The sequence below is a fragment of the Hippopotamus amphibius genome, chromosome 7 (genome assembly GCF_030028045.1).
Source record: "Hippopotamus amphibius kiboko isolate mHipAmp2 chromosome 7, mHipAmp2.hap2, whole genome shotgun sequence".
Classification (NCBI taxonomy): domain Eukaryota; kingdom Metazoa; phylum Chordata; class Mammalia; order Artiodactyla; family Hippopotamidae; genus Hippopotamus; species Hippopotamus amphibius.
Genome location: NC_080192.1, coordinates 97,665,532 through 97,691,324, shown reverse-complemented (window position 1 = coordinate 97,691,324; position 25,793 = coordinate 97,665,532). Strand labels below are relative to the sequence as shown.

The following is a 25,793-nucleotide window of genomic DNA, read 5'->3' as shown; positions in this document are numbered from 1 at the left end:
ATATGGAGGACATTTACATAAGAAAGCAAAGAAAATAAACTCATACTTATTTTTATGCAAAAAAAAAAAAAGAATAAAATTGATGGTGGGTATGTCTAAGAGTGATATGGTGATGTTTACCTTTTTGATACTGTGAATTATATATTAAATACCAAAAAACTTTTTTAAAAAACTACTGTATCTTCACTAAGTATTTTAGAAATCAACAGTGCCAGTAACCTGGCACTATTCTTCTTTTTCAGAATTTTTCTGGCTAAACTCTTTTTAAATATCAAAATACTGTGGTCTCAGATACACTAGTATTTCATGTGGCAGTCAGCAGGTTTGTTCACCTTCCATGAATTCTCTCCCCACTTGTTCTCTGTCTTCCCTAACCCTATGCCTGACTGTCCTCACTTCAAGAGCACTCCAACCCTCCCTCTGTTTACCATCTAGGACCTGCAACTCCATCCCTGTAATTCTAATCGACAATTATTGCATAATTTCTTTTTATCCCCCTAACAAATCTTAAAATATGCCCAGTTACCCATAGAAGAATTACCACAAAGACTTTTCATCAAATCTGGAATGACTTGTAATCCAATATAGGTCTTGAGACAATTCTACCTATGGTCACAATATTCCAGCCCTTGGACCACCTAGCCTCAAGACTCAAATGATTAAGGACATAACCAATTTAAACTTACCCTTTCCTCTCTTGTTGCCAAATATAACTTCTTAAAGAAACTATACAAATTAGAACTCCCTGTCAACTCTCCCATCACAGTCATCAATGTGGGCTTTGCTTTCTCAAGCTCTTTCCTAGTTGCCTCTCCTTGGAAATAGTCATTTCAGCTAGAAGAGGGAGTTACTTTCAAACACTGGGACATAATTTTTCCATTTGTAAGAAGCATAAGGAAAGCACTGCTTTTAGGTCTCTGTTTTACTTCATATCCAAAATAATGTTCAATATTCTATATTAAAATATAACCATGAAAAAAATTTTTCCTGCTCAATTCGTTAAGGTTTTGGTTTATATCTAGAGCTGTCCTATGCAATACAGTAGCCACCAGCCCCATCTGGCTATTTAAAATTAATCTGGTTAAAATAAAAAATTTAGTTCCTTAATCACATTTTAAGTTTTCAACACTCACATATGTCCAGTGGCTATCATACTGTGGATGGTGATGCAGGTGGAGAATATTTCCATCCTGGTAGAAAGTTCTAAAGAATAGCGCTTATATAGAGAACTAAATACCATGAGCCAGCACAACTGTGCTTCCTCAGTGTAAGTGATGAGAGCATAAAATATTATGAAAGTTGATTCAGCTAATGTGGATGGCTAAGTGTGTTTCCTTTCTTTCTGTCCTCCTTTTCCTCCCTATATTTAATTTCCCCAAAACTGTGCTTGTGTTGAGGAAGACAATCCCACATAGGGTACAACATTCATTATTTGGTCAGAGCTGTTCAAGTAGATAAAATAGCCCCTCACATAACTTTTGGTATAAACCATGTGAACACAATTACTAAGAACTTTTCTTAAAGTCAGCATCTTTATAAGTCTTCCTCCTTATCTGCGAGCAAGGCTGTGTTACCTGAACTCCTGGATATTTCCCCACACTTGATCATTGCCATTGCTAGGTTTAAGCTTTTAACCAAGTGCCACAATCCAATTACATAATCATGAAATGGCCGATCTGAATGGCCTCACCTGCCCACTCCCCAATCTTCAGCCACATAAAACTAGCTAATGGTAACAGGTGGAAGGAACACCCTTTCAAATCTGAAGACACTCTAATCACTTACCAATAAGATGGTTTTTCTGAAGAGGAATTATCCTGACAGTTGTTACCACTTCCTTCTTCTTGGATAACGAAACCTACGGTATGTTCACATCTTTTGCCCTATCTATAACGGATCAAAACCCTTTCCACAGGAAGGAAGGGGTTGTGACTGAGAAGGAGAACAAGGGGCAACTTCTAGGGTGCAGTAATATTCTATTTCTTGACCTGGGTGGTAGTTCCATGAGTATTTCATGTCCATGCTCTGAAACAAAACTATGGTACACTGGAGAGGATCCTGGGCCATCCCTAAAGACAACAGACTCATAGGACACACAGAGCCTGAGAACTCTGGAGGTCCTGAGATAGGGGACATCTGGAGGGCTACATATCTTCTAAAGACTTCTCAGCTGGAAAAAGTCACCCAAAGGGAGCAGTCCTCTAAGAACTCTCAGGCATATCCTCAGAGAGACACTACTACATAAAAATAATTCAAGGTTTTCCCCTCCTTCATAATTCACTGATTTTTTTTTTCTATTTCTCGTATCTTCCTTTCCGAATTTCCCTTGGCACTCACCCCTCTATTTCATGAGACTTACCTCCTAATTTACTCATATATGCACCTCTGCTTCACCCTGGCAAGTCCGCTCGGCTTACTCTTGGTGTTGCCAGCTCCAAAGCACAGCTGGCACTATTGATCTCATCTTTCCTCAAGATCAGGGCTGGGGAAGTCCATCTCTAAGCCTGCCTCTCTAAGCAGAGCAGTTTTTGGTTTTTGTTTCTAAATTCTGCTGGGCAGATGGAGGAGGACTTGGGCTTCTATGTACAAAAGTGATCAGCCCTACTCCACAACTCCTTTATAAGCCAGCTGAAACTCTGGGCAGAACTATTCAATGGAAACCAGTAAGTTGGTGTTTTCTTAATAAAAATAAAAATGTTCCCGAGAATAATTAATATTTTTAAACATTCACTTTAAAAAAGAAAAAAAGGATTGGCTCATTTTTTTTCCTCCCCTTCCTGAATGGCTAGGGGCTTAAAGTAATTCAGTGGAATTTACTGCTCATCTTTTATACTTACTCAGCTTAACTAATGTTTCAGTAAATTTTTCACAGTTGATTGCAACTCGGCATAATAGATGGATGAATTGATGATAAGAAAAGAAGTAGTCTAGCAGCATACGATCATAAACGTCATCTTTGCCCTGAAGGTTAAAGATGATAAAATGGTTGCACTTAAACTGTATAATAAATTAAAGAGCATATTTTGTGCAAATGTAATAAGTTTAACTAAAAAGCTGATTAAATATTTAAATTCTATAAGAACCTAGTTTTAAATTCCAAGTTTCTATTAATGTTATTAAGATCTTAATTGTCACAAGTTTATTTTCAGTGTGCAAATGCCTTCAATTAAAATTACCCCTTATTTCTATATACTTTAATAAAGTAAAATTACTGTAGGATTTTAAAATGTGACGCTTGAGTTCTACAGACATATCATCAAGAAGAATGAAATAAATTTGATTTTGAAATAGATTCCAAATTATTTCTGTAATGGCTACTATATTGTTAATTATTTTAAATATTTTATCTTGTAAGAACTTCTTAAATGTAGTTAAGATCCAAAGATAGCGGGCAAGGGAGAATGTGAATAAAGTGGGGTAAGGAAAGATAAAGTGGAAAAATTGTTTAGAAAAGTGTTGGAGCTAAGACAAATTATCCTGTGTCAATGTACATTTTCTCTATAATTTAGAATTAGCATTATTTTAGAGTAAGTATTAGAGAACAAGAATCAGGCTACAAATGATGATAAATCTTATCAATCAGTGACAATTAGGCTTAGGTCAAAGGATTATAATTAAAGGGCAATAAAAGAAGTCATTGATTATATGGCGAAATATAAACAATAGTAAGTACCTAACTTGACCTTTCAGATTTAGATATCTGACCCATTTATAATTTAGCCTAGTGACAAATACTAATGAGACTTTCTGTTAGGATATTTTTTTGAGGGGGAAAAAAACTTACTACTTGTGCTTATTGTTGATTTTGCAAACATTCAACCAACATTTCAGAGCAGGAAAAAGTCCAAATGATTCTAATCTTCTTAGGATCCACAAAATGATCATTTAAGTCTAATATACTCATAATTGCCAGAAGGGAAATTTCAAATTACTGCATACTAAAGAAACATGGTTTTCCTGGCATCCCAACATACCTTACTGGTTTCCACCATTGTGGGCAAGAGGCACATATTGAGTTCAGGGCGCGGAGGCCGAATATTGCTTTTCCCTCCTATTAGCTTGATATTTTCTCGACAAGGGAAATAAGGTCCAAGAGACACTAAGACATTAAAAGTGTACAATAAGAATAAATGGAAAAAATAAATTTCCATGTTTCAGTGTGCAGAAAGATTAAATGCCAACCATGTTCAAGTACCGTGCTAGATGAATACATACTTGGTATATTACTGTGATGGTAAGTACAATGGTTGTGTTGTAGAAAGGGAACCAGGGTGTGAAGAAAGTCATGGGGACTCAAAAGCACAAGTTCCTTGAGGACATCTGAAAATAAAAACACAATCTGGGTATTAAAAAACTGGAGTACGTGCACCTGCTACTTTCAAATCCACAAATCCTATTGGGGTGACTGATTGCAGTGTGGCAGCTAAAATGTTTTAATGAGTTTTAGCTCATTAAACCTGTTTTAGCTCTTAACACTGGGAGAAATTCTGTCTGATGCTTAATCAAATCTGGATCAGCAGAGTTACTAATGACAACAGGGCATCATTTAGAGACCAAAGTTTAAAACCATTAAGAGAAGCATCATGGAGAAGTACACTGAGGGAAATATTTAATACATACTGATTATGCATCTTCATAAAATCAACCAAAGCAGCTTAGAAATCTAAGGTTCAAAATTCTTTGGATCTGAGAATCCTTAATCTACTTTTAATGTTTCTTGATGCTAGGTGGACCCTCATCCTATAATCACACAAGAGTAAAGCGCATAATGACAGGCTACTGGCAGTTTCTGGCAATTAGAGGTCACTGCTAAGGACCACCCCCTTTTGTGGGGGCCATGTGGTGTGGCATGTGGGACCTTAGTTCCCTGGCCAGGGATTGAACCCGTGCCCCCTGCAGTGGAAACGCAGAGTCTTAACCACTGGACTGCCAGGGAAGTCCCACACCCCTCCCCTCTTGACACAGAAGTATAGGCCTGTAATTCTACAGAACATGAGGCCAACACCTGCCAAGACTGACCTCTTCTACATGACAGCCAGTTATACATGTCATTTTGGGAAATTGTAAATAAATAGCTATAGTCTCTAAAGATGATTTAAATGGCTTCTGAGGCAGTAAAAAATTCATTATGAATTTAAAACAAGGGGATCCTTTATCAGACACAAATTATCATTTTATTATAAATATACAATTAACAAAAAGCTAAATATTCAGGAGTCTAAGAACACCTAGTAGGAAGTATCTTTAGGCAAAAGAACTCAGAGTGAAATAATCAACCCAACTCTTTACAATGTCAGTTCTGATCTATAAACATCTGTATGATTCTACATTGTTTATATAGGATCAGAAGATTTCAGAGTTGTAAGAGATCTAGAGATAACCTTAGGTCAGTGAGTCCAGATATGTGAAGTGACCTGCCTATGATGACATAGTTAATTACTGATATGTTAAGAAATAGAACTTGATATTCTTAGGATCTGCTGACCAGTGTAAGTCACACATAAAAAGTACAGATGTCTTCCAAACCCTTACAGAACTAACATTACATCTTCCACACACAATCTCACAAAAATGTTCTTCCACTAGGTTTTTACACAGGTATATTTTCCAAGTAACTTACCTATACAGGCATTTCTAAGTTCTGGAGGGCTATAGGAATTAAGAAGAGTTAACAGTTTATGGGCAAATTCAATTCGCTCCTGCCACTGGATTAAAGCTTGTTTCACATCTGCAAACACAAAAGCATACGTAAATATGCCATTTGAGATCAAACTTCCTCACAATTATTTTCTGTTGTAAACTATAGAATGCTAATACCAAGAAATTCAAATTAATTATATAAACATCTTTGGTGAAAGCTAAGTGATTATTTTCATGAGATGGCTACTATTGTTAAACCTGCTGGATTTCTTAAAGCACTTATTTTAGTGACATGTCCCATTTTCTAGGAATTCACATGCATTTCAAAGTTCACACTACTTTACAGGGACACAAGAGATGTTTTATAGTTACTTCTCTTGAAAATAAATGATATAACCTAAGCCATGGAAGTTTCCAGCTGGAATTCACAAATACTCATGTTGTTACTGTGCTTGGAAATATTTTCCAATCTCCTAAATCCTGTCACTTACAGCATGCTTGCCTATTTTTCAGGCTGAGATAAAGAAAATAAACAAGAACATTCCAGTTTTACATCAGGAGGTCACAACAAACATTTTCCTAATGGTTAGCTAACATCAGCCCCGTTTTCTGTACATAAACTAGATAAAAAGGCAAATTCTCTGAAGCATGTGGTTTAAAAAGTCTTATTTCACTCTTTAGTTGTTAAACTAACAAAAATAAGAAGCAGGATTAATCAAACCTTTTCTCTGAAGATATGGGTGAGTAGACTTCAAAACTGAAAGGAATATTGATAGAAGTTCTACTAAGTCTCCAGTCACATGGCAAGCTGTGGCTTCATGATACATCATGTGCAGTGTGTTGAAAGACTACAGGTGATTTAAAAAAATGAAAAACTTCATTTCACTTTTACTTTATTGAACCACAAAACGGTCAAATTCTCCCATTCAGCTCTTTTAAAATACAAAACAGTCTTCACTTTCAGAGTGTGACATTTTGTGCTTACACTTTACTTTGAAGGAATAATTTATTTAATCAGATTTTTTTTGGGGGGGGGTTACTGTTTGCTCTAAGTACATATCTCTAAGACTGCAACCTTTAGAGATTACAAAGCGGCAGCAACAACAGGAAGACGGGGGAGAACAGGTGACTGCTTTAACTAACTTTGCAGGGTTTCTATGAAAGACAGTGGTGAAACAGCTGTCAGTCATATTCAAAATAGTAGGTCTGAAAGAGGTAAAAGAGCTCCAAAAGGTAGGAATTCCTTTAATCGTATTGGCTTATTAAATCTTTCAATTCCTTTACTAGCTTAATGAAACCCTTAGATTTTCCTATTTCATTTTACGCCACTGTATCTTCTTTCTAATCTTCTCAAATCAGTCCCACGTAGCCTATGAACTATTTGCAATTCACAGTTGAAAATTCATAACCTAGAATCTGTGGCAGTACATAATCTGAACAGTGTACTTGTGTGGCATTTAACTTGTAAGCTGTGAGGACAGGAACCATGTGTGTTTTTTTTCACTGCTGTACCCCCAGTGCCTAGCACAATGCCTGGCACAGAGTAGACATTCAAACAGCTGTTGAATGAAAGAATGAAATTCTCACTACTCCTCTCCACATACTTTTGTTTTAGCCTAACAGAAATATTTGGCATATGTCGAACACAATCAATACTTTCTTGCCTTTGTGCTGATTAAGTCATTTATCTAAATGCTTTCCCACTGATCTCTGCAAGTACAAATTCTTCAAAGTGCAGCTTCACACACTGTATTCCTATTCTACAATACCATTAACTGAAAAAACTATCCTACCTCTTAATTTTCATGGTGCCCTTGGCATGTACTCTTTCACATTATCTCCATTATTAGACTAAAGGGTGCTGCTGTGGACTGTAACTTAATTATTCTTGGAATATAAATTAGCACTTACTGATCTGCATATTTAAAATCCAGAGACCTGTAAAACAGTCTAAGATAAACTCTAAATATCCACAAAGCAAGAAGTTTTGGTGAGAACATTAAATTGAAACAAATCTATAGTAAAATGCAATATTTACCTCAGTCATCAGGATCAACCCTCTATTAAATACAACAAGAAGTCTGTCTTCATCAGATTCTAAAAGTATTCTGAAGGCACTAGAAAAATACATACAGTCCAGTTTGAGAACTCTGAATCAGAACAGAATACTTAGGTGATTAAAAAAAAAAAAAAAAAAAGAAGTAAATTGTCATTTAGGTTCTCTACTTTCTTACCTACAAAAAAGGAGACAGCTACATCTAGCTCTTAGTAATATAATAAAAGATAATATTAAATGAGAAACCCTCAATGCAACTTAGAGAAAAGTTATGTCTACTAGTATCACACTGGTCAACTCTTAATTATCCATGATGGTGGAAGAGAGGTGCAACAGGGATATTTTATTTTTTTAATTTTTAAAATTATTTTTATTTATTTGTTTTTTGGCTGCATCGGTCTTCGTTGCTGTGTGCAGGCTTTCGCTGGCTGTGGCAAGGGAGGGCTACTCTTTGTTGTGGCACTCAGGCTTTTCATTGCAGTGGCTTCTTTTGTTGCGGAGCACGGGCTCTAGGCATGTGGGTTCAGTAGCTGCAGCATGCAGGCTCAGTAGTTGTGGTACATGGGCTTAGCTGCTCCATGGCACGTGGGATCTTCCCGGCCCAGGAATCAAACCTGCGTCCCCTGCACTGGCAGGTGGATTCTTAACCACTGTGGCACCAGGGAACTCCCAAACAGGAATATTTTTAAAGTTTCAGTAGAAACAATGTTTCTTTTTATAATAAGTTTACCTTCTACATTATGTTAAGTTCCAGATAATAAATAAAATACACTTGGTATTAGCAAAGCACTCATCAGCTGGTTACTGGGAAGAACAACATGAGGGAGAAAAGCTCCAAAACCTATGTTGGCCTTGAAAATAATCTATATAATAATTATGAAAAAGCATTACTCTTGTTAATAGACTTTATTTCATTAGGTACTGGAAACTGCTATTATATAGTACAACTGGAAATCCTTCTACTTTAATGAGATATTTTCTTTCCTTTTAAAAAAAATAATCAGGAAAGCTCCAAATCTTCTTTTGAAGATAAGCTTTAAGCAGTAAACCATGGGAAAACAATGTTTCAAAAGTAATGTCAAAATTTTAAAAGAGTTCTTTAAAGAGCCCTGGCAAAAGCACAGTTAATTTCATTTTGTATACTAATAAAGATTCAAATCTTAAAGTAGAAGATAATCTTAAATAATCTTATCTTGGGATGATTAGCTTAAGATACTAAAGTGTTCAAGAAAGTACTGCCAAAAATTGTGTGCCTAATAAAAGACATCAGCCCCCAAGTCTTAGATTTCATATACAGAAGAGAAATTAACCTAGACTTTATTTCTACAGTTAAAGAAAATTAAGTGTAATTTGTAGCCATTCAATAACTTCTGTAGCTCTGAACAATTAAATGTAAAGACCTGTTTTGGTATTTTGGCTAATTCCTATAGTTAAAAAAGACAGGCAGATCTGGGCTAAATAAAATGAAAAATATATTAACAATGAAACTTATCCAAAGATAGAGTAAGCTGTTCCTGGAGGCCTCTAGAACCAAACCGTTTAAGCATAAGTTAGGATGAACTGCCACAAAGAGGAGGATTCAAGCTTTTTTTTTTTTTAATAGGTTTATTTATTCGCTGCATTGGGTCTTCGTTGCTGTGCACAGGCTTTCTCTAGTTGTGGCAATCAGGAGCTATCCCTTGTTGGGGTGCACAGGCTTCTCAGTGCGGTGGCTTCTCTTGCTGTGAAGCACGGGCTTCAGTACTTGCAGCATTCGGGCTCAGTAGTTGTGGTGCAAAGGCTTAGTTGCTCCGCAGCATGTGGGATCTTCCCGGAGCAGGGACTGAACCCATGTCCCCTGCATTGGCAGGCAGATTCTTAACCACTGCACCACCAGGGAAGTCCCAAGATTCAAGCATAATGTGGAAGATTGTACACTAAGGTTCCTTCCAACCTTAAAATTCTGATTTTGATAAAACACACATAGATAATCCAAAATCAAATAAAATAAAAACTATTCAAAAGTAGCTAATTAACTCTCAAAATATAAATTCCTCCAAGGTGTGTTAAAGGTTTAAATGCTTTGCCAATAACCTTAAAGAATTGGTAAAGTTTGGGACTTCCCTGGTGGCACAGTGGTTAAGAATCCGTCTGCCAATGCAGGGGACACAGATTCGATCCCTGATCCGGGAAGATCCCACACGTCAGGGAGAAACAAAGCCCATGCGCCACAACTACTAAGCCTGTGCTCTAGAGCCACAACTACTGAGCCCGTGTGCTGCAACTACTGAAGCCTGTGTGCCTACAGCCCAAGAGAAGCCACCACAATGAGAAGCCTGTGCACGGCAATGAAGAGCAGTTTCCAGCTTGCCACAAGTAGAGAAAGCCTGCGTGCAGCAACGAAGACCCAACTCAGGCAAAAAAAAAAAAGGAATTGGTAAAGTTATAAACAATTTAAATTATTCCTCTTTAAGTGTCAAAACGAGGGTCCTCACCTTCTCACCTGTAAAAACAAAACAAACAAAAAACCACCAGAAAATATCTTTTTACCTTATTAAAGTGGTCCAGCAGGAGCGGCCATCTAAGCAACGTAAGTAACAACTTATGGTTGTTTTCTTAAACTGTTTAATATCTTCTAATTCTTCTTCTCTCATATCTGGCCTCTGAGCTATGAACAGTTGCATCAGGTTAAATAGTTCTTCTACTGCCTGAAAAGGACAAATAAGCATTACGATGCTCTTTTAGCCCTACAACATTTTACAATATCTGCTTCTCACTTCTAAGTGTTATGGTCATTAACCAGCTCTTAAAATTACACAAATTAAGTCAGATTGCAGCACCATCCAAGAATAGTTATAAAATTAGCAATGGATTTCTATTTTAAAAATGTAACATATTATTCACTAAAAGAAAATAAGCTCAAAATAGAATTTCAAGATTAAAAACTACAAGTAAATACAGTTCAACTTTAGTCTAAAACTGTTTAAATTACTAGTTTTATAATGTCAAACATATACTCCAGAGATGCTATGCTGATCCTTTGCCCCCTTTTCTATAATAAATGAGAAATTACTACTTTGTCACAAAGATTCTACATTCCTCAATTACACCTGAATTAAAACTGTTTTTGAGAAAATACTTGATGCCAACATTTGGAATGATCTTTCTAGATTGATGGATGATCCAGTGCAAGTTACCTGATGGATGAAATGTGAGAACTAATATTTTAGTAAAATCACTAGCTGTGGTTTTATAAACTCATTTGCTCATGGGCATGTTAGGAAAGGGTTGTTCTTCTAATACACACTTGTCAAAGAACCGAAACCCCCAACTGCATATTCTTCATGGCAAAAATTGACTTAAGTACCATTTTCATGGAAAATCTCTAATAGATAAGTTTTAAAATAAAGATGTTACATTTCATTGATGCCTAACAACATTAGGGGATAAATATTCTAAGTCACCTAGCATTCATCAAAGGTATATTTAACTTACAGACATCATGTTTAGTAACTAAATCAGAGATTATTTATGTGAATGTGATAGACAAATTCACTGAATCGTAATAAATTCTGTCCTAACTCCTTCTAAGTTAGGCAGATTCTCTCATTCTCCTTCTGTATTCTTATAACTTTGGCTTTGAACCTCTCTTGGTACTTAATATACTCACTTTCTTTCCCTTATTATAGGCATTCTAACCTTCCTGACAGGAAATTAGGTGATTCTTCCTGGGTGAGAAATAACCATTCACTACATTATGTCTAAAGGACAGTTAAGGTCCTTTCTTCCTTCAACAGAAAAAAGAAGTGTAGCACACAATTTAAGGACACCAATACTTAAAATACCCTTTATCACAGTCATTTGACTGAGCTCTTAAGTAAATGTTGAATGTCTTGAAAAAGTTCCTTCTCCTACATTCCTATCACTTCCCATTTAACAAAAATTTTCTCTTTTTAGCATTTTTTAGCCTCTGGGTTGACAACAGCTTGAAAAAGGCTTCTGTACTCTAATTCCAACCCCCTTCCCAGGTTTATACCCTCTTGGTGTAATACTGAGTTTACAACAAAGAGTAAGAGGCAACAATGAAAAGAAATATCCAGGAATGACGGCCTAACATGGAGAGGGGCAAGTTTAATATAAAACCTATAGTCTGAAGAGAAAAAGGGATCAGATTTAGATGGCATGTATTTGTATTCTGATAGGCCCACCTCTGAGCCATTTCGTTCACTTGAATGTAGTGTGAACAAACAAAAAAACAAAACCAAAAAACAAACAAAAATCCCTACAGAATACTACAGCTAAGATAAAATACTGTCTAGCTCACAGCTTACACAGCATGTAGATCTTGAAAATAAATATCTAAATAGTAAATACTTCCTTAAAACTGTACCAGAAAGCTGAATTTTTTCATTAGGTATATATGAAAAACATTAACAAACCACTAATTAACACAGATAAGTTCCATTAGAGATAAAATTTCAACATCAATCTAAAAAATTATCCACACACTTTATCAATTTTATGACAACATTTTATACATGTATTCAAGAAAACAAATACACCTTAAGTCTTTAAGAAAGAACAGTTAAAGTTAGACTATACTTCCATATTTTGTCACTACATCCCAAAAGGGGAAAAACTGATTTCCAATCAACTTGAGGATACAGACACAAGAGTTATCATTTTACTCACTCCAGGGTATTGGCTGGCATGTGGTGTAAGATTCTTAAAGGCCCACTGAATGTTCTGGTGAGAAGCCAGTTGTCGTGTAAATGCAGGAGACTGCTCACAGCAGAGCCTCAGAATGCCGTAGTAGGCAGGCAGCATCCCACGGTTAAAAAGCACCACATCCTGATCATCATGGTCAGCAAGGATGTAATTGAAGGCAATGTTCTTGGTTACCACTGGGTTCTGAACAATAAGGCGGATATTCTCTGGACAGTCAGCACACACATTGTACCAAAATGAAAGCAAAGCCTGTTTATTGTGATTTGTAGCTATTGCTGGCTCAGAAAGTTTAGGCTGGAAAAGGTTCCACAAATCCATGAAATATGTGGAAAACATCAGCTTCTCAGTTTTGGAAATTAAACAGTAAGTCATAAAGCTAAAATAGGGCACTAGCTTTGTAGTGCCATGAACAGCAGCATCAACATAAAGTTTGGCTCTTGAGAGCAAACCAAGGAGCACGTTGTAGACCTGATGTAGGACTACTGTTGTGTCTGGACTGAGTGGAAGGTCACGGGTTGGGATGTGCAAAGACCTTGTTGACCGGAACATCTGGCGGAATGAATTGCTTGGTATAAGGGACACCAGAAGATAAGCTGCAGCTATAAAATGTAAAACAAAACTGTCAGATGTTTACAAGATATAAAATAGACTGAAGAGCAGTCATTAAACACAAAGCCACTCTTCCCTTTAAAAATTAAAATGAATAAAAATTAAGAGACATGAACATCTCTCTTAATATCTTTCTGCTCTACCATTGGTACCAGAGAAAGATCCCAAGAAATGACAAAAACAGATGCTTTCCATTCTGTCACTGTTATTTTTTATTTTTTAAGTGGCAATAACAACCACATTAACAGAAAGTTTTAAACCTCTTTTGTTTAGCTTTCCCAAGATGTAGAATTTCCCACTTACTTTATCATTTCATTTCTTTTCAGGAAATAATATAATTTAAGAGGAAGAACAGAGCATTTGGAGCCAAAAGACCTATGTAACATTGTCTGACATGGTCAAATCATTAATTTAGGGTCTCAAGTTTTCTTCTCGTTCATCAATTATTACGAAATAATTTAGTATTACTTTATAGATAATAGTAAACATACATTATAAAAATAGAATGAGATATATTAAAAGCCTTTTGTAGTTCAAAGATTATATATATACCAATTATAGAACATTAACTTTGGAAAATCTCTAAAAGTCTTCTAGGCTATCCCTGAATGCAAAGAAAGTACCCCTTCCTTCAACATGCCTGAAAAATGTTATAAAGCCTATGGTATAATTCTGAGAGGATAATGACTCATTAGTTGAGCCCATCTGTAAAAGGAGTAACTATTAGCAAGGCATTGAGCTAGGTACTTCATAAATATCTCATTTAATCCTCACAATCATCCTGGCGGTAGGTGATGATACACTGGAAAATCTGAATCTTGGAGAAGCAAAGACCAAGGTCACACAGATAAAAAGGTGGAGCCCAGAGTTGACCTCAAGAAACAGTGATGATGAGGACAACCACAATAATAATGATAATGGTAACATAAAAACAACAACTGCTAACATTTATCAAATGCTTAAATTTAACATCATATTCTTAATGTAGTTGGTATTACTTTTATTATCTCCACTTTTACTCAGACTTAAAACAGTAAGACTACCCCATTTTACACAGCTAGTCACAGAGCTGGAATTCAAACCTTGACTGTCAAACTCATGAGTTAATTGTCCTAACAACATTCACTACAGTGCCTTCTCAAGGTATCTAAATCCCTTAGCATGACCTTTTCCAATACACCTACTAATTCTGTCTCCTACTATTCTACGTATAATTTGATAACTTCCATCATACTGCCAAAGCAAATACAGTTAGGGTTTCTAAAATTAACTGTAATCTCTTTTATGGATTTATTTCAAATTAAACTATTTTTACACAATATTTCTGCATATTTTATCACTTATATATTGCTCTGGTTAGTCTGTTTTCAGTTAGGCTCAATTTGATATGTGTTTCAAATATAAAAACTTGGCATGTAGGTATCATCTTGATCAATTTTGTATAAAACTGAAATTGAGAAAATAATTTGATTAAGTATTCAGTTTAAGTTAAATACTTTTCCCCCAACATTTTGTTCTGAAAAAAATTTCGAACACTATGAAAGGTTGAAAACACTCTACTAAATAATGATCCATGGATCTACCACATAAATCCTACGATTAACGTTTTGTTTTGCTTTATCACATACCTAACCATCTACTTATTTCTATAAAAACTATTTGCTTTTAAATCAAAAGTAAGCTTTGGTAGAGAAAAAAACTTTTAAATTATGTTTATCTTTGAGAACAAACAGGAAGGTCAATGTGGAAGAACGGACCATCTTTCTAAAAACTGCCTTGCTATAACTTAAGAAACCCTGGGTCTAAAGAATTTTGAACAAATCATCCATTTCTATATGGCAACTCAACTATTTTAAGACACCTATCATGTCACCATTTTCTTTTCTCTAAACATTCTAAACAGTCATTCCTTAAAATTATTTTGTACAATTTAAAAGTAGTTCTCTTTTAATAGAGTTATATTGATTCTATTTAAATATCTGGGCCCTTTTTTCAAGTTACATTATTTCAAAAGTATGTTTTCATATTTCTACAGTCTTCACTATTATAATTTTTAAATGATGCACAATTTATTTCCTATCTGAACATCTAGTTTAATTTTTCACAATCATAAATAATGCTGTTGGACTTTCATCTGTTGGATGACTGACTTACACCAGAATCCCTGAAATGGTATTACTGAGTTAAAAAAGGGAAAGTAAGGATCCTGGTACATACTGCTAAACTGCCTTTCATCAGGGTAATATTAACTTACAATGTCACTGCAATGTATGAGAATGCTATTTCTTCAGCACTACTATGAATGTTAGGTGTACCAGCTAGCTAAAAAAGCTTTTCTTTTTGTTTGTTGTTGTTTTGTTTTTTTTTGTTTTTTGTTTGTTTTTGGTTCAGCATAGGTTTTTAATTGTTTTATGGTCTGGAGTCAGGACATAAATATCAACCAGCATATCTGTCAGCTCTTACAAAATCCCATTACTGTGGGGTTAACTAAACTGGCAGGAAAAAAAAAGCCTATTAGCAGAGTACCACTGCCAATCCATGTGTACCCACCACTAAAACATTTTTTTCCCGTAATAAAGCTTTTATTTTAGAAGAGGAAGAACAGACAGTTCCCCCACAACTTCTCCCATTTTCTCTATTGTTAACATTATTACTGTGGTACATTTGCTGTGACTAAAGAACCAACACTGGCACATTACTATTAACTAAACTCCACACTTTAAATTTCAATAGTTTTGTCCTAATGTTCTTTTTCTGCTTCTACGATCTCATTTAGGATTCATTAGATTTAGATGTCATGTCTCCTTAATCTCCTCCTGACTGTGACACTTTCTCAGACTTTCCTTTGAAGACCATGACAGTTTTGAGAAGTAGTGATCAGGTATTTTTGTAGAATGTCCCTTAAGTTGAGTTTATCCAATGTGCATCATGGTTAGACTCAGGTTATGGGATTTGGGGAGGAAGACCACATCATAAAGTGCCCTGTGCATCACATTATATGAAGGGCACATACTATCAACATGACTTATCAGTGACACTTGTAACCTTAATTACCTGCCGGAGTTAATGTTTGTCAAGTTTCTTCACTTAAAGTTACTTTCTCTATCCCTCATACTCTATTCTCTGAAAGAAAGTCACTAAGCTCACACTCAATGGGGTTTCTCTTTGGGAGGAAAGATGTACATAAATTACTTGGAATTCTTGTGTATGGGAGATTTGTCTCCTCTCCATTTATTTGTTTCTTCAATCATTCATTTATATCAGTATTGACTCATGGATATTAATTTTATACTCTCAATAACAATTCAGTGCTTTGTTAATTATTTTTTCACTCAAATTTTTCCATCTTTGGGCATTGGGAGCTCTTTCAGGTTGGTTCTATGTCCCTTTGACATACTCCCATCATTATGTTTTTGGAGTACTTCTTTACTTTCTGGTTCTACAAGATGCTCCAGGCTCATCTCGTATATTTACTGCTCCAGTTCTGTAATCAGCCATTTCTCCAAGGAGCTGTGATTCATTTTATTGGAAATGATGTTTAAAAACACGGATCTGGGTATTTGATGTGCTTGCTGCTACTGAAGTGTCACTGATTGTATGCCCTCTCAGCAGAAAACTAGGAAATACAATTTTCATGATTAAATTGAATGATTAAAGAATTAAAAAAATTAACTACTTTGATTTTTTTATTTCTTTTAATACTATCAAAAGAAAACATACTATATGTTTTATTTATGAGCAGTTTCCTATTCCGTGAAACACCTATTTTTGGTATTTGTCCATCTGTCTTCCAAGATCTTTGTTTATTCCCTTCTGGCCTGAGTACAATAAAGATATTTATCATTTAACTCCCAGAACTTCAGAGAATATTTTCTCTCAGCTTGTTTTGTGTCTTTATTGCTACTTTACTCTTAGTCTTCTCAAGTTACTTTTAAGACAGGATTTTCTGACCCTTTACTCTCTTCACTAATGCTGATTATGCTTTGTGAGTCTATCAAGAAAGGAAACAAAAATGATAGTGATGTCACCCAAGAAAAGACACAGTTCCCTAACCTTAAAAAAACCCAAAAACACTACAGATATTTATAGAACACTGTCATAGGTTTTGAAATACTAATATAACTTTGGCCTTTAAAACAATATCTCTAAGAGCCTTTCTATATCACACAATGGGCATACTGTGATCACCTTAAAAACAAAACAAACAAAAACAAAACAAAACTTGGAACAACAACAAAATGCTTTGTTAAACTCTGAATATTTGACTTACAAGTCCTGACTCTAGGATAATTGTGAGCCAAAAGAAACCGCTCGACCCAGTTTTCCATATTCTGTAGGACCCAGCTGTGTGCCAGTTTATTTCGGGGTGTCTGCACTGCCAACCAATCCAGACACTGAGAAGGATTGTATTCAATTACCTACAAGTAAAATGACAAGAACAGAATATAAGGCTAACTGAATGAGCAGTTACTTTTTTAAACTTACTTTTGATATATGCATTAAACACTTTAAAGCTAAAATAGTTTTTTGAAAACTAGAGCCTAAAAGAAGTTTCACACCCATATTTTTTCCCATTTTTAAAGCAGCTTATTTTTACTAACAGGAATATGTTCAAGGAGAGTTTGTCATTAGTTTACAAAACAAAATTATAATAACCAAGGACTCTAACACAGGACCAATAACAGAAACCAATGACCTTTAGGTCTTAAGTTTACAAAGTTATTTAAAAGTGCTTTTAATTCTCTGAAGTTTCCATCTTTACTTTTCTTATTGTTTGCCCAATCTGCTACTATAAGTGAGACTGAAAACTAGCTCGCTATACTGCTGGGAAGATTTTTCTTCCATGGGAAAAGGAGATCTTATGAGTCTAGCAAAGGGGCTGGAAAATTATGGCTCTGAGGACAAATTCTGTGGTTTGCCTGTTCTTAAGTTTTTATTGGAACACAGCCATGCCCACTCATTTACATTTTGTCTATGGCTGGTTTCACGGAAAAACAGCAGTTGAATGGTTCTAACAGAGACCATATGGCCCACAAAGCCTAAAATATTTACTATCTGGCCTATTAAAAGAAAAAGTTTGCCAGGCCCCTGGTCTAGAGAGTGGGCATTTCCAACGTTCACTAGGAAGAAATTCTGTAACTTCAGCAGTAACTCTGGAAGAAAGGAAGTAGTTGGTGCTTCCTCTGTATTTTCTATCAACTGCTGAAAACACCTGGTTTGTATTTCTAGGGCTTCTACCACTTTATGGAATCTTTTTTGAGGATAGGGGAATGACAGATGGGCTGAAGGTTGTTTATGACTCTACCAGAAAGTTTTTAAACATATGAGACACTAGCCAAGAACTCTTTTCCCCCTAGATCTTCTGACTAAAGCATCTCTTCTTCCCTTGACCTGTGACTTACTAAAACCATTTTGGGTTACCCAAGAAAGAAAATAGTACTTAAAATGGGAGTGATTGTGTTAGAAAAATAAAGTCCTTGGAAAAATAAACACAAAACATCTGCTGCAAGCCTTACCTCCCATATTCTCTGCAGAATGTAAGATGCAAAGGGAGGCATTCCTGGAGGTCCACCAGCAAACTCCATTAGCATAGTCAACAATTTAAAGAAAGGATTGGCTGCCTATAAGACACATACATGACTGCGTATTTAGATCTGTTTGAACCCGTCATTATCAGCAGAAAACAAACAAGTATAACTCTTCTACAGATTACATTTAAACCTGCTGTAATAGGTTAGAGAGCTCAGTACTCATACATATGAACCTGAACTATCATAAAGCAGCAGGATGAGTTCAGGATACAGTGTCAATTGTGTGAGAGCCACATGTAACAAAAAACATGTACTTCTGGGGATGTCATTGTGGGAAAAAAAACATAAAAACTTTTGTTAATGAGACAACCATGTTTATAGAAAATTTTAGATTATAAGTTTTCTGCAGCAACCTTCGCTCTGAGGTATAATTTATATCAATATTTCACATGTACTATCAAAGTAGCTATAACATTTTCAGTTTAAGAAAATACATACTTCTCCACCTAGGCAGAATTCTGGCTAGTCTACTTTCTTCTAAGCACAATAAGATATATGCTTCAAGCCAAACAACTTTAAAGTTTAGTATCTAGGTGGCACTCTGATATATTCAACTTATATGTAAACTTATATTTAATTGGGAAAATGACATTTGTGATATGACATGAAGAGGTAATTCAGTTTATTCAAGTTACATAGTTAAAAGTAGGTTGTTATATTTATGGGGGAAGCCTTGATAAATTTTTTCCCAAAAACAATTAGAAAGGTTCATTTGAAAGCATTGTCAGTGCTGACAGTGGTTTGAAAAACATGAGTTAACAGATGACATACCTCAGGAGTCAATTTTGCTATCGATGTGAAAAGCATAGATACAATCTAAAACAAAAACAAAAAAGGGAGCATTTCAGAATATTCTTCTTAAAATTACCAAAAACTTTAAGACTGTTTCTCAGCACTTACATGTTCTGCAAGTCGATTATTGTATCGACAAAGGCTGAAAATCAGATTACAAGTTTGTCTTATATTGATGCCATCACGAATATGTTGAAACAAGAAGGGAAATCCCTGTTAAAAGCAAAAGTTGTTCATTTAAGAACTATTTGGTTGTTATTTTTGTGATTATCAAGTGGTCTAATAATGAGAAGGTATTACCTTTCCTCCTGTTAATGCTGCCATGTCAGTCTGTGATAATGTCAAATGCCTGAAAGAAAACATTAGTGGAAATAAGTTTTTCTTTCCTCTATACTACTTTATAGCCATCTGCAGTATGACAGATAATTGTTGATTCAATTACAAGTGTATGAAGCCACCATTATAAAATGATTTTTGAACTTTCTGCTAGCTAGACTTCCTCACTAGACATCTTTTAGACAATGTTTCAAAATTCCAAGATTGGTATGAGGAAGTTCAAATCTATTTTATTTCCATTTAATTAACTCAATATTTTGGTGCACTGTAACACTAGGATGGGTCCAATTTAGACAGCTTTCTTTGACATGAGAAACTTCAAAACAAACTTCTAAGAAATAAGAGAATTTCACTTTCAAGTTTAAAATTACTGCATATTTCTTTTTTTAACTTATTATAGAAAATTTCAAACATACAAAAATAGAATACTGTAAGCATCCCATTACTCAGTTTCAAATTACCAACTCATGGTCAGTCTTGTTTCATTTGAACCTCCCACTCATTCAATATGAACTATTTTGAAACAATTCCAGATATTTTATCAGTCCACAAATCTCAATACATATCCCAAACATAAATTTCAAAAACATAACACTACCATTATTCACACCTAAAATGAATTAACAATTCCTTATTATCATACAAGATTCAGTCAATGTACAATTCCCTCAAGTATCTAAAAAAAATTTTTTATAATTTGTTTAAATCAGGATCCAAATAAAGTCCTCTGTTGACAATAGTTGAATGTCTTTTACAACTCTTTTAGTCTACAGGTTTCCCCTCCGATTTTGTTTTCATCTTGCAATTAATCTGTTGAAGAAAGCAGGTGGTTTGTCCTGTAGAATTTCCCACACTTCCATTTTGCTGATTATATCCTCGGTGTGTTGTTTTAACATATTCCTCTGTCCCCATACTTCCTGTAAACTGGTAGTTAGATCTAGAGACTTGATCAGATCTAGGTCTGACTTTTTAATCAAGAATACTTCAGAAGTGGTGGCGTGAACTTTCATCAGGAGGCACACAATGAAAAGCTGTCCCTCTTTTTGTAATGTTTTCGGGACCATGATGATCATTTCCTAGATCCATTATCTCGTTTGGGATGCAAAATATTGATATCCTAATTCCAGCATTACTTGCTCAATATTAGCTCAAATACCTTTATGATGACGAACATCCCTCTCATTTACCATTTGGTTGCCATAAAGTATATTTCTTGCAGATAAGATAAATACTTGATATTGTTCCTTTATTAATAAATTTCCAAAATTATCATTTGGTTTCCTAATATACTCCAAAGGTTGCCAATAATTTTTAAAATTTTGTTTTTAGGTATCATTACGAACTCATAGATGTAAACATCCGTGATGTGTTTTAGTCCACTTGCAGCTATTCTTACTATTACCAATGCTCAAGTTGTCCAGTCTGTGACCAGTAGAAACCTCCTTAAGCTGACTCTTGAGACCGTTTAACAAATGACCTCAGTAGTCTTTGATAGGCCTCCTTGCTTTCCAAAATGACAAAATGTTCGAGGCTTCCCATTCATTTCTTGCCCAAGGCCTGGAATTGGCCATTTTCCCAAGGAACCTTGATTTTTTTTTCAGTGGGAAATGATATCTAGATGCCAGGGGCACTCACTGATTTGGGGTTGGACAGGATTTCTAGGTCTTTTCAGAAAATGGAGATACATAATACATTTTTTGTTTAAGACAAAAATATATCATGAACTTTACTGATATTCCCAAATTCGTATTTAAAGAAGTTGTTGTAAACACCCTACAATACATATTTGTATTTCTCTTTTTTTTTCTGAAAATCTTAAGTTTCTAATGACATTAACAATTATCTATTTGCTTTATCCTATAATATAGTTTCAGAATAATAATTCTAATCACACTAACAATATAATTAGTAAAACACTTTAGGATAATTTTATAATTCTCTTTGTTCTTCAGGTACATCCCACTAAAAATTACAGTTAAATCAATGTGTTCTAAAGTCACTTTAATTAATTCCTCTACAGTGACTATGTCACCAACTCAATATACAGTCAGGCTCATTTATTTCAGTATGCTTTTGATTTTTAGAGACTGCATTTTATTAATTTATTCATAATTATAGAAAACATTTACATGATGCCAAAGATAAACCTAAAAAAAAAACCAATGTACTATATTGAAAGAAGTCAAACTTTCATTCCTGTCTCCTTCAGCCTGTTTTCTCCTCCCCCCCCATCAGAAACTTTTTTTTAATTTATTTTTAAAAATTTAGTCTTCAATTAGAAAAATAGTCAATTCTTGTTATCTGTAATATTTATGTTCTCTATAGAGCTGCAAACACTGAATTAGTGAATACTGAATCATTGCTAATAGGGAAAACACACAGGTTCCTGTGAATCTCTGGTCATAACATTTTCATCAACAGATCGATATGTTACCTTGTTTTATGTGTGTTTCTGAAAGATACCTGATTTAATGTTGACTTATAATCACTGAGTACACAGCAAACAGCACTGTAACTCAAACCTGAATGAAGCTTATCTAATGTGTATTTTCTCCCTAAGGCATATTATGACCTTCTTGAGCTTAGGAACACTTTAGATAGCACTTGGCACTATCCTTGGGACCACTTTTAAACAGACAAATCACCAGCAAAAAGCATAAATGTGAAAAATGTGGCATATATTGCAAAAAAAACACCACACACAAAAAAACCCCCAAAACAAAAATAAAACCCCATTTGTTTACAATATGAGCTTCAAAACACAAAGGCAGAGTATCACCATGCTTGACCCCGGCTGGGAAAGTGTGTGTCAGGTCAACTCCAACTTTTTGCCACTCTGCACATACTGTAATCCACAATTTACTATAAAAGCTTCACAAGTACTGATTTGGGGATTACAAATAAATTTTAATTAAGTAGGTGAATTCGCAAATTGGAGATCCATGAATAATGAGGTTTGGTAGCGCGCAAGTGCGTGCACACACAAACACACACACTCTCTCTCTCTCTCTCTCTCCCTCACTACCCACCCCCCTTCTCTCTCTCACTCACTTTGTCTCTCACAGCCTTCCCTTTCTTAAAGGGTAGCATACTATAGGGAATTCCCTGGTCATCCAGTGGTTAGGACTCAGTGAATTCGCAAGCCACATTGCACGCCAAAGAAAAAAGGGAAAAAAAAGCACCATACTATATATACTCTCGTCCACCTTGTTTTTCTTTCACCTTAGTAATATCTATCCTAAAGATCTCTCCATGGTAGTACACATACATTCCATACTTCCTGTTTTTATCCTGCTGTAGAGTACTCTATTGAGTGGATGCTTGGTTTCTTCAGCTAGTCCCATCTTTGTGGACATTTTCAGTCTTTTGCTTTTTATAAACACTGCTTCAGTAAACAGCACTGCACATACATCTTTCTGTATTTTGGGAAGAGAATCCCAGAAGCAGGATTGCTAGGGTAAAGGATGAATGCACATATAATTTTGCTATATATTTTACTGTATATTTCTTCAATGTATATTTCTAACATGACTCAGAGGCAAAGTAAGAGTTTGGTACAAAGGATTGAAATACGGATGCTACAAGAGTTGATGGATAGTGTTGTTATTATTTAAAAGGAATTAGGTAACAAAAGCTACTGAGTTAATAATGGTAAAACAATTATGTAAAAAGAATAAAATCAAACATGCTTTAAGCATTTTGAATGTTGAAACATTTCACCTTTCTGAGCGAGACTGTTCAACCAAAAGAGCAACTAAAGCTATCATTTTTTCAAGGGCAGCTGGCCTGTATTTTTCTTCTGCCAGGGAGAGTATATCTTCTTCCTCCTCCTCTTCTTCCCCTTCTTCCTCTGACAACACTTCAACTTGAGGCTAGAACACAACACAATTCATTTTTAATATGATATTAGTTTTTAACATTATGTTGAGAGGAAATAGCTTGATTGTCTTACGTAACAATGCAGGGCAGACGGCAAGAGCATGTACCATGAAAAATAACCACTCAAAGGCCTCTAACTTTAAGTCTAAACCACATTCAGGACAATTTTAGATTCAATAGGCAGAGCTGTAAAGAAGAATAATTCCCAATACTGTGTATTTACCTTACCTAAAGAGATAAATTCTTTAAAAATAATTTTTTTTTTCTTATAGGCAAGCTCTTTGGAAGATAAATCAGGATCCAAATTTATATGAGCATGATAAAACAGTATTTCATATTTAATAAAAATGTCAGTTACAAAAGTTAAGGAATGCATGTTTGCAGTTTTCAGATAATCCAAATAGTAGGTATTTCAAAGAGATATTCATTTGGGGTTTGAAATGCAACACTGAAAAGATTTTATGATCTAACAAAGCAAAAGAAAAGCAGTCCAAACAAGCAGCCATCTAGGCTGGAATCAGATAATAATGGTACATATTTGGAGAACCATTACAGCATGATGGCTAATAGTTTCATTCGGGAGTCTAACCAAGGATCAAAGCCTAACTCACTGTGATATAAAACAAGTTAACTTCTTTATGCCTCAAGTTCCCCATCTGTAAAATGGAGATAACAAAAGTACTTACTTCTCAGGGCTGCAACAAGGATTAAACAAGATAGAACAAATAGAGCACTCAATCCAATATGGTCATTACAGACAATACAAAATTGATGTAATACTTTTAATACTATGATTAGACCAGCTACTTGAAGTTTTAGAAGACTCTGACAAACTTACTATAGCAAAGGGCTTTAAAAATATGGCAAACAAAAATGTTCACCCTAAAGTAGGTGATGGCCATTTTGCCTAAATTTATTTGCTTTGATCCAGGGCCATACCAGTGAAATTTATCACTTGATTGTTTCTTCTCTTGAAATATCCATTAAAAATATCAACCAAACTTAGACCCTTAAAATCATTTAATATCAGGGCTAGAAGGGACTTAAAAGAAATCTAGCATCTTTCCGTTGATGCAAACTTGAAAACACGGCCTTGAAAAATGCCTGATATGAGAGCAGAATTGTACTTACATTTTCAGGCCCTTTGGTTCCCATGTAAAAATGTACCATTGTAGATATGGCTTGCAGTGAAAGCAAAAACTGGCTCTAAAAATAAAAATATTGATTTCAAAATATAAAATAAAAATGATTAAGTTTTAAATACCGAAAATAAGTACATAATACCGGAAATAAACAAGATATAGCCTCACCTCTTCTTCACCCATTTTGGCAAATTCATAAAGGAAGGCAAAATATTCTGTAAGATGTTTACTGTGAGGCTTTACACCATGTTCCATAATTAATAACAGAGTTCTCACAAATCGAGTGACACATGAACGACCACCTATATCTTCTACTGAAGCATCCATATCATCAGACCTGAAAACACAATTTTATATATCTTAGAGAAAGTACGAAGTCTGGGGATAGATACTTTGGGAGGAGAAATATTTCAAAAACCTGACTTTATCTCTTTCATCTTTTAATAATGAATATGAATTACAATAATACAAATAGTTGGATTCCAGTTATTGTATCTTGCTGAAATCAAAAAGACTAAGTCAAGGTTACTTGTAGAGGATTTTGAAAATGCAATTTAATAAAAATAAAATAAAAGTTTTCCTCTTTGATTTATATTATTACAGATTATTTTTAAATAGGAGAACCTAAATATTTCACTGTGGATATTTAAAAACACTTTGTAGGCAGATCACCAAAAAGCTTAAAAATAAAATGTTCAGTTTAAAAGGTATACTTCTTACCCATCTTCCATTCCTGGCTGTAGATAGAGATGAGCATGCACAGGCCTAAGTCTCTGTATCACATGGATACACAAACGCTGAAACATCTGTAAATGAGAAGATTTACCCTAAGAGTCAACTCACATCAGGTAACAAAGACACTGAAAGATGAACATGATTAAAAATTCTGTTGCCCATTTATATTTTGCCAACAGATTACCTTTTGACATTCTAAAGCTTTCCTAGAGTCTCAACTACAGAGTGAAGATAAAAGGTAGAGAGAGTTGGCTTGAAAAACAGTATTCAGTTTTATAAGGGAAAAAGCAAAACAAACTATAGGTT

At 34.9% G+C, this 25,793-nt stretch overlaps 1 protein-coding gene across 10 annotated transcripts in view; it reads right to left on the bottom strand.

The window, feature by feature from the left end:
* The window catches only part of USP34 (ubiquitin specific peptidase 34), a 236,077-nt gene that overhangs the window by 10,649 nt on the left and 199,635 nt on the right, over positions 1-25,793 (bottom strand). For 8 of the 10 annotated variants that reach the window (XM_057741862.1, XM_057741860.1, XM_057741861.1 and 5 more), the window contains 17 exons: positions 25,473-25,558; positions 24,921-25,089; positions 24,742-24,816; positions 23,452-23,603; positions 19,696-19,744; positions 19,504-19,608; positions 19,375-19,419; positions 18,529-18,633; positions 17,283-17,430; positions 12,368-13,002; positions 10,226-10,383; positions 7,679-7,757; positions 6,362-6,488; positions 5,621-5,728; positions 4,216-4,320; positions 3,975-4,099; positions 2,838-2,961 (listed from right to left, as the gene is read on the bottom strand). In XM_057741862.1, coding sequence (XP_057597845.1) covers positions 2,838-2,961; positions 3,975-4,099; positions 4,216-4,320; positions 5,621-5,728; positions 6,362-6,488; positions 7,679-7,757; positions 10,226-10,383; positions 12,368-13,002; positions 17,283-17,430; positions 18,529-18,633; positions 19,375-19,419; positions 19,504-19,608; positions 19,696-19,744; positions 23,452-23,603; positions 24,742-24,816; positions 24,921-25,089; positions 25,473-25,558 — 2,395 coding nt within the window. Of the gene's footprint in view, positions 1-2,837; positions 2,962-3,974; positions 4,100-4,215; positions 4,321-5,620; positions 5,729-6,361; positions 6,489-7,678; positions 7,758-10,225; positions 10,384-12,367; positions 13,003-17,282; positions 17,431-18,528; positions 18,634-19,374; positions 19,420-19,503; positions 19,609-19,695; positions 19,745-23,451; positions 23,604-24,741; positions 24,817-24,920; positions 25,090-25,472; positions 25,559-25,793 lie in introns of those variants that run through there. The other 2 variants (XM_057741863.1, XR_009054694.1) reach the window with 2 other exon arrangements.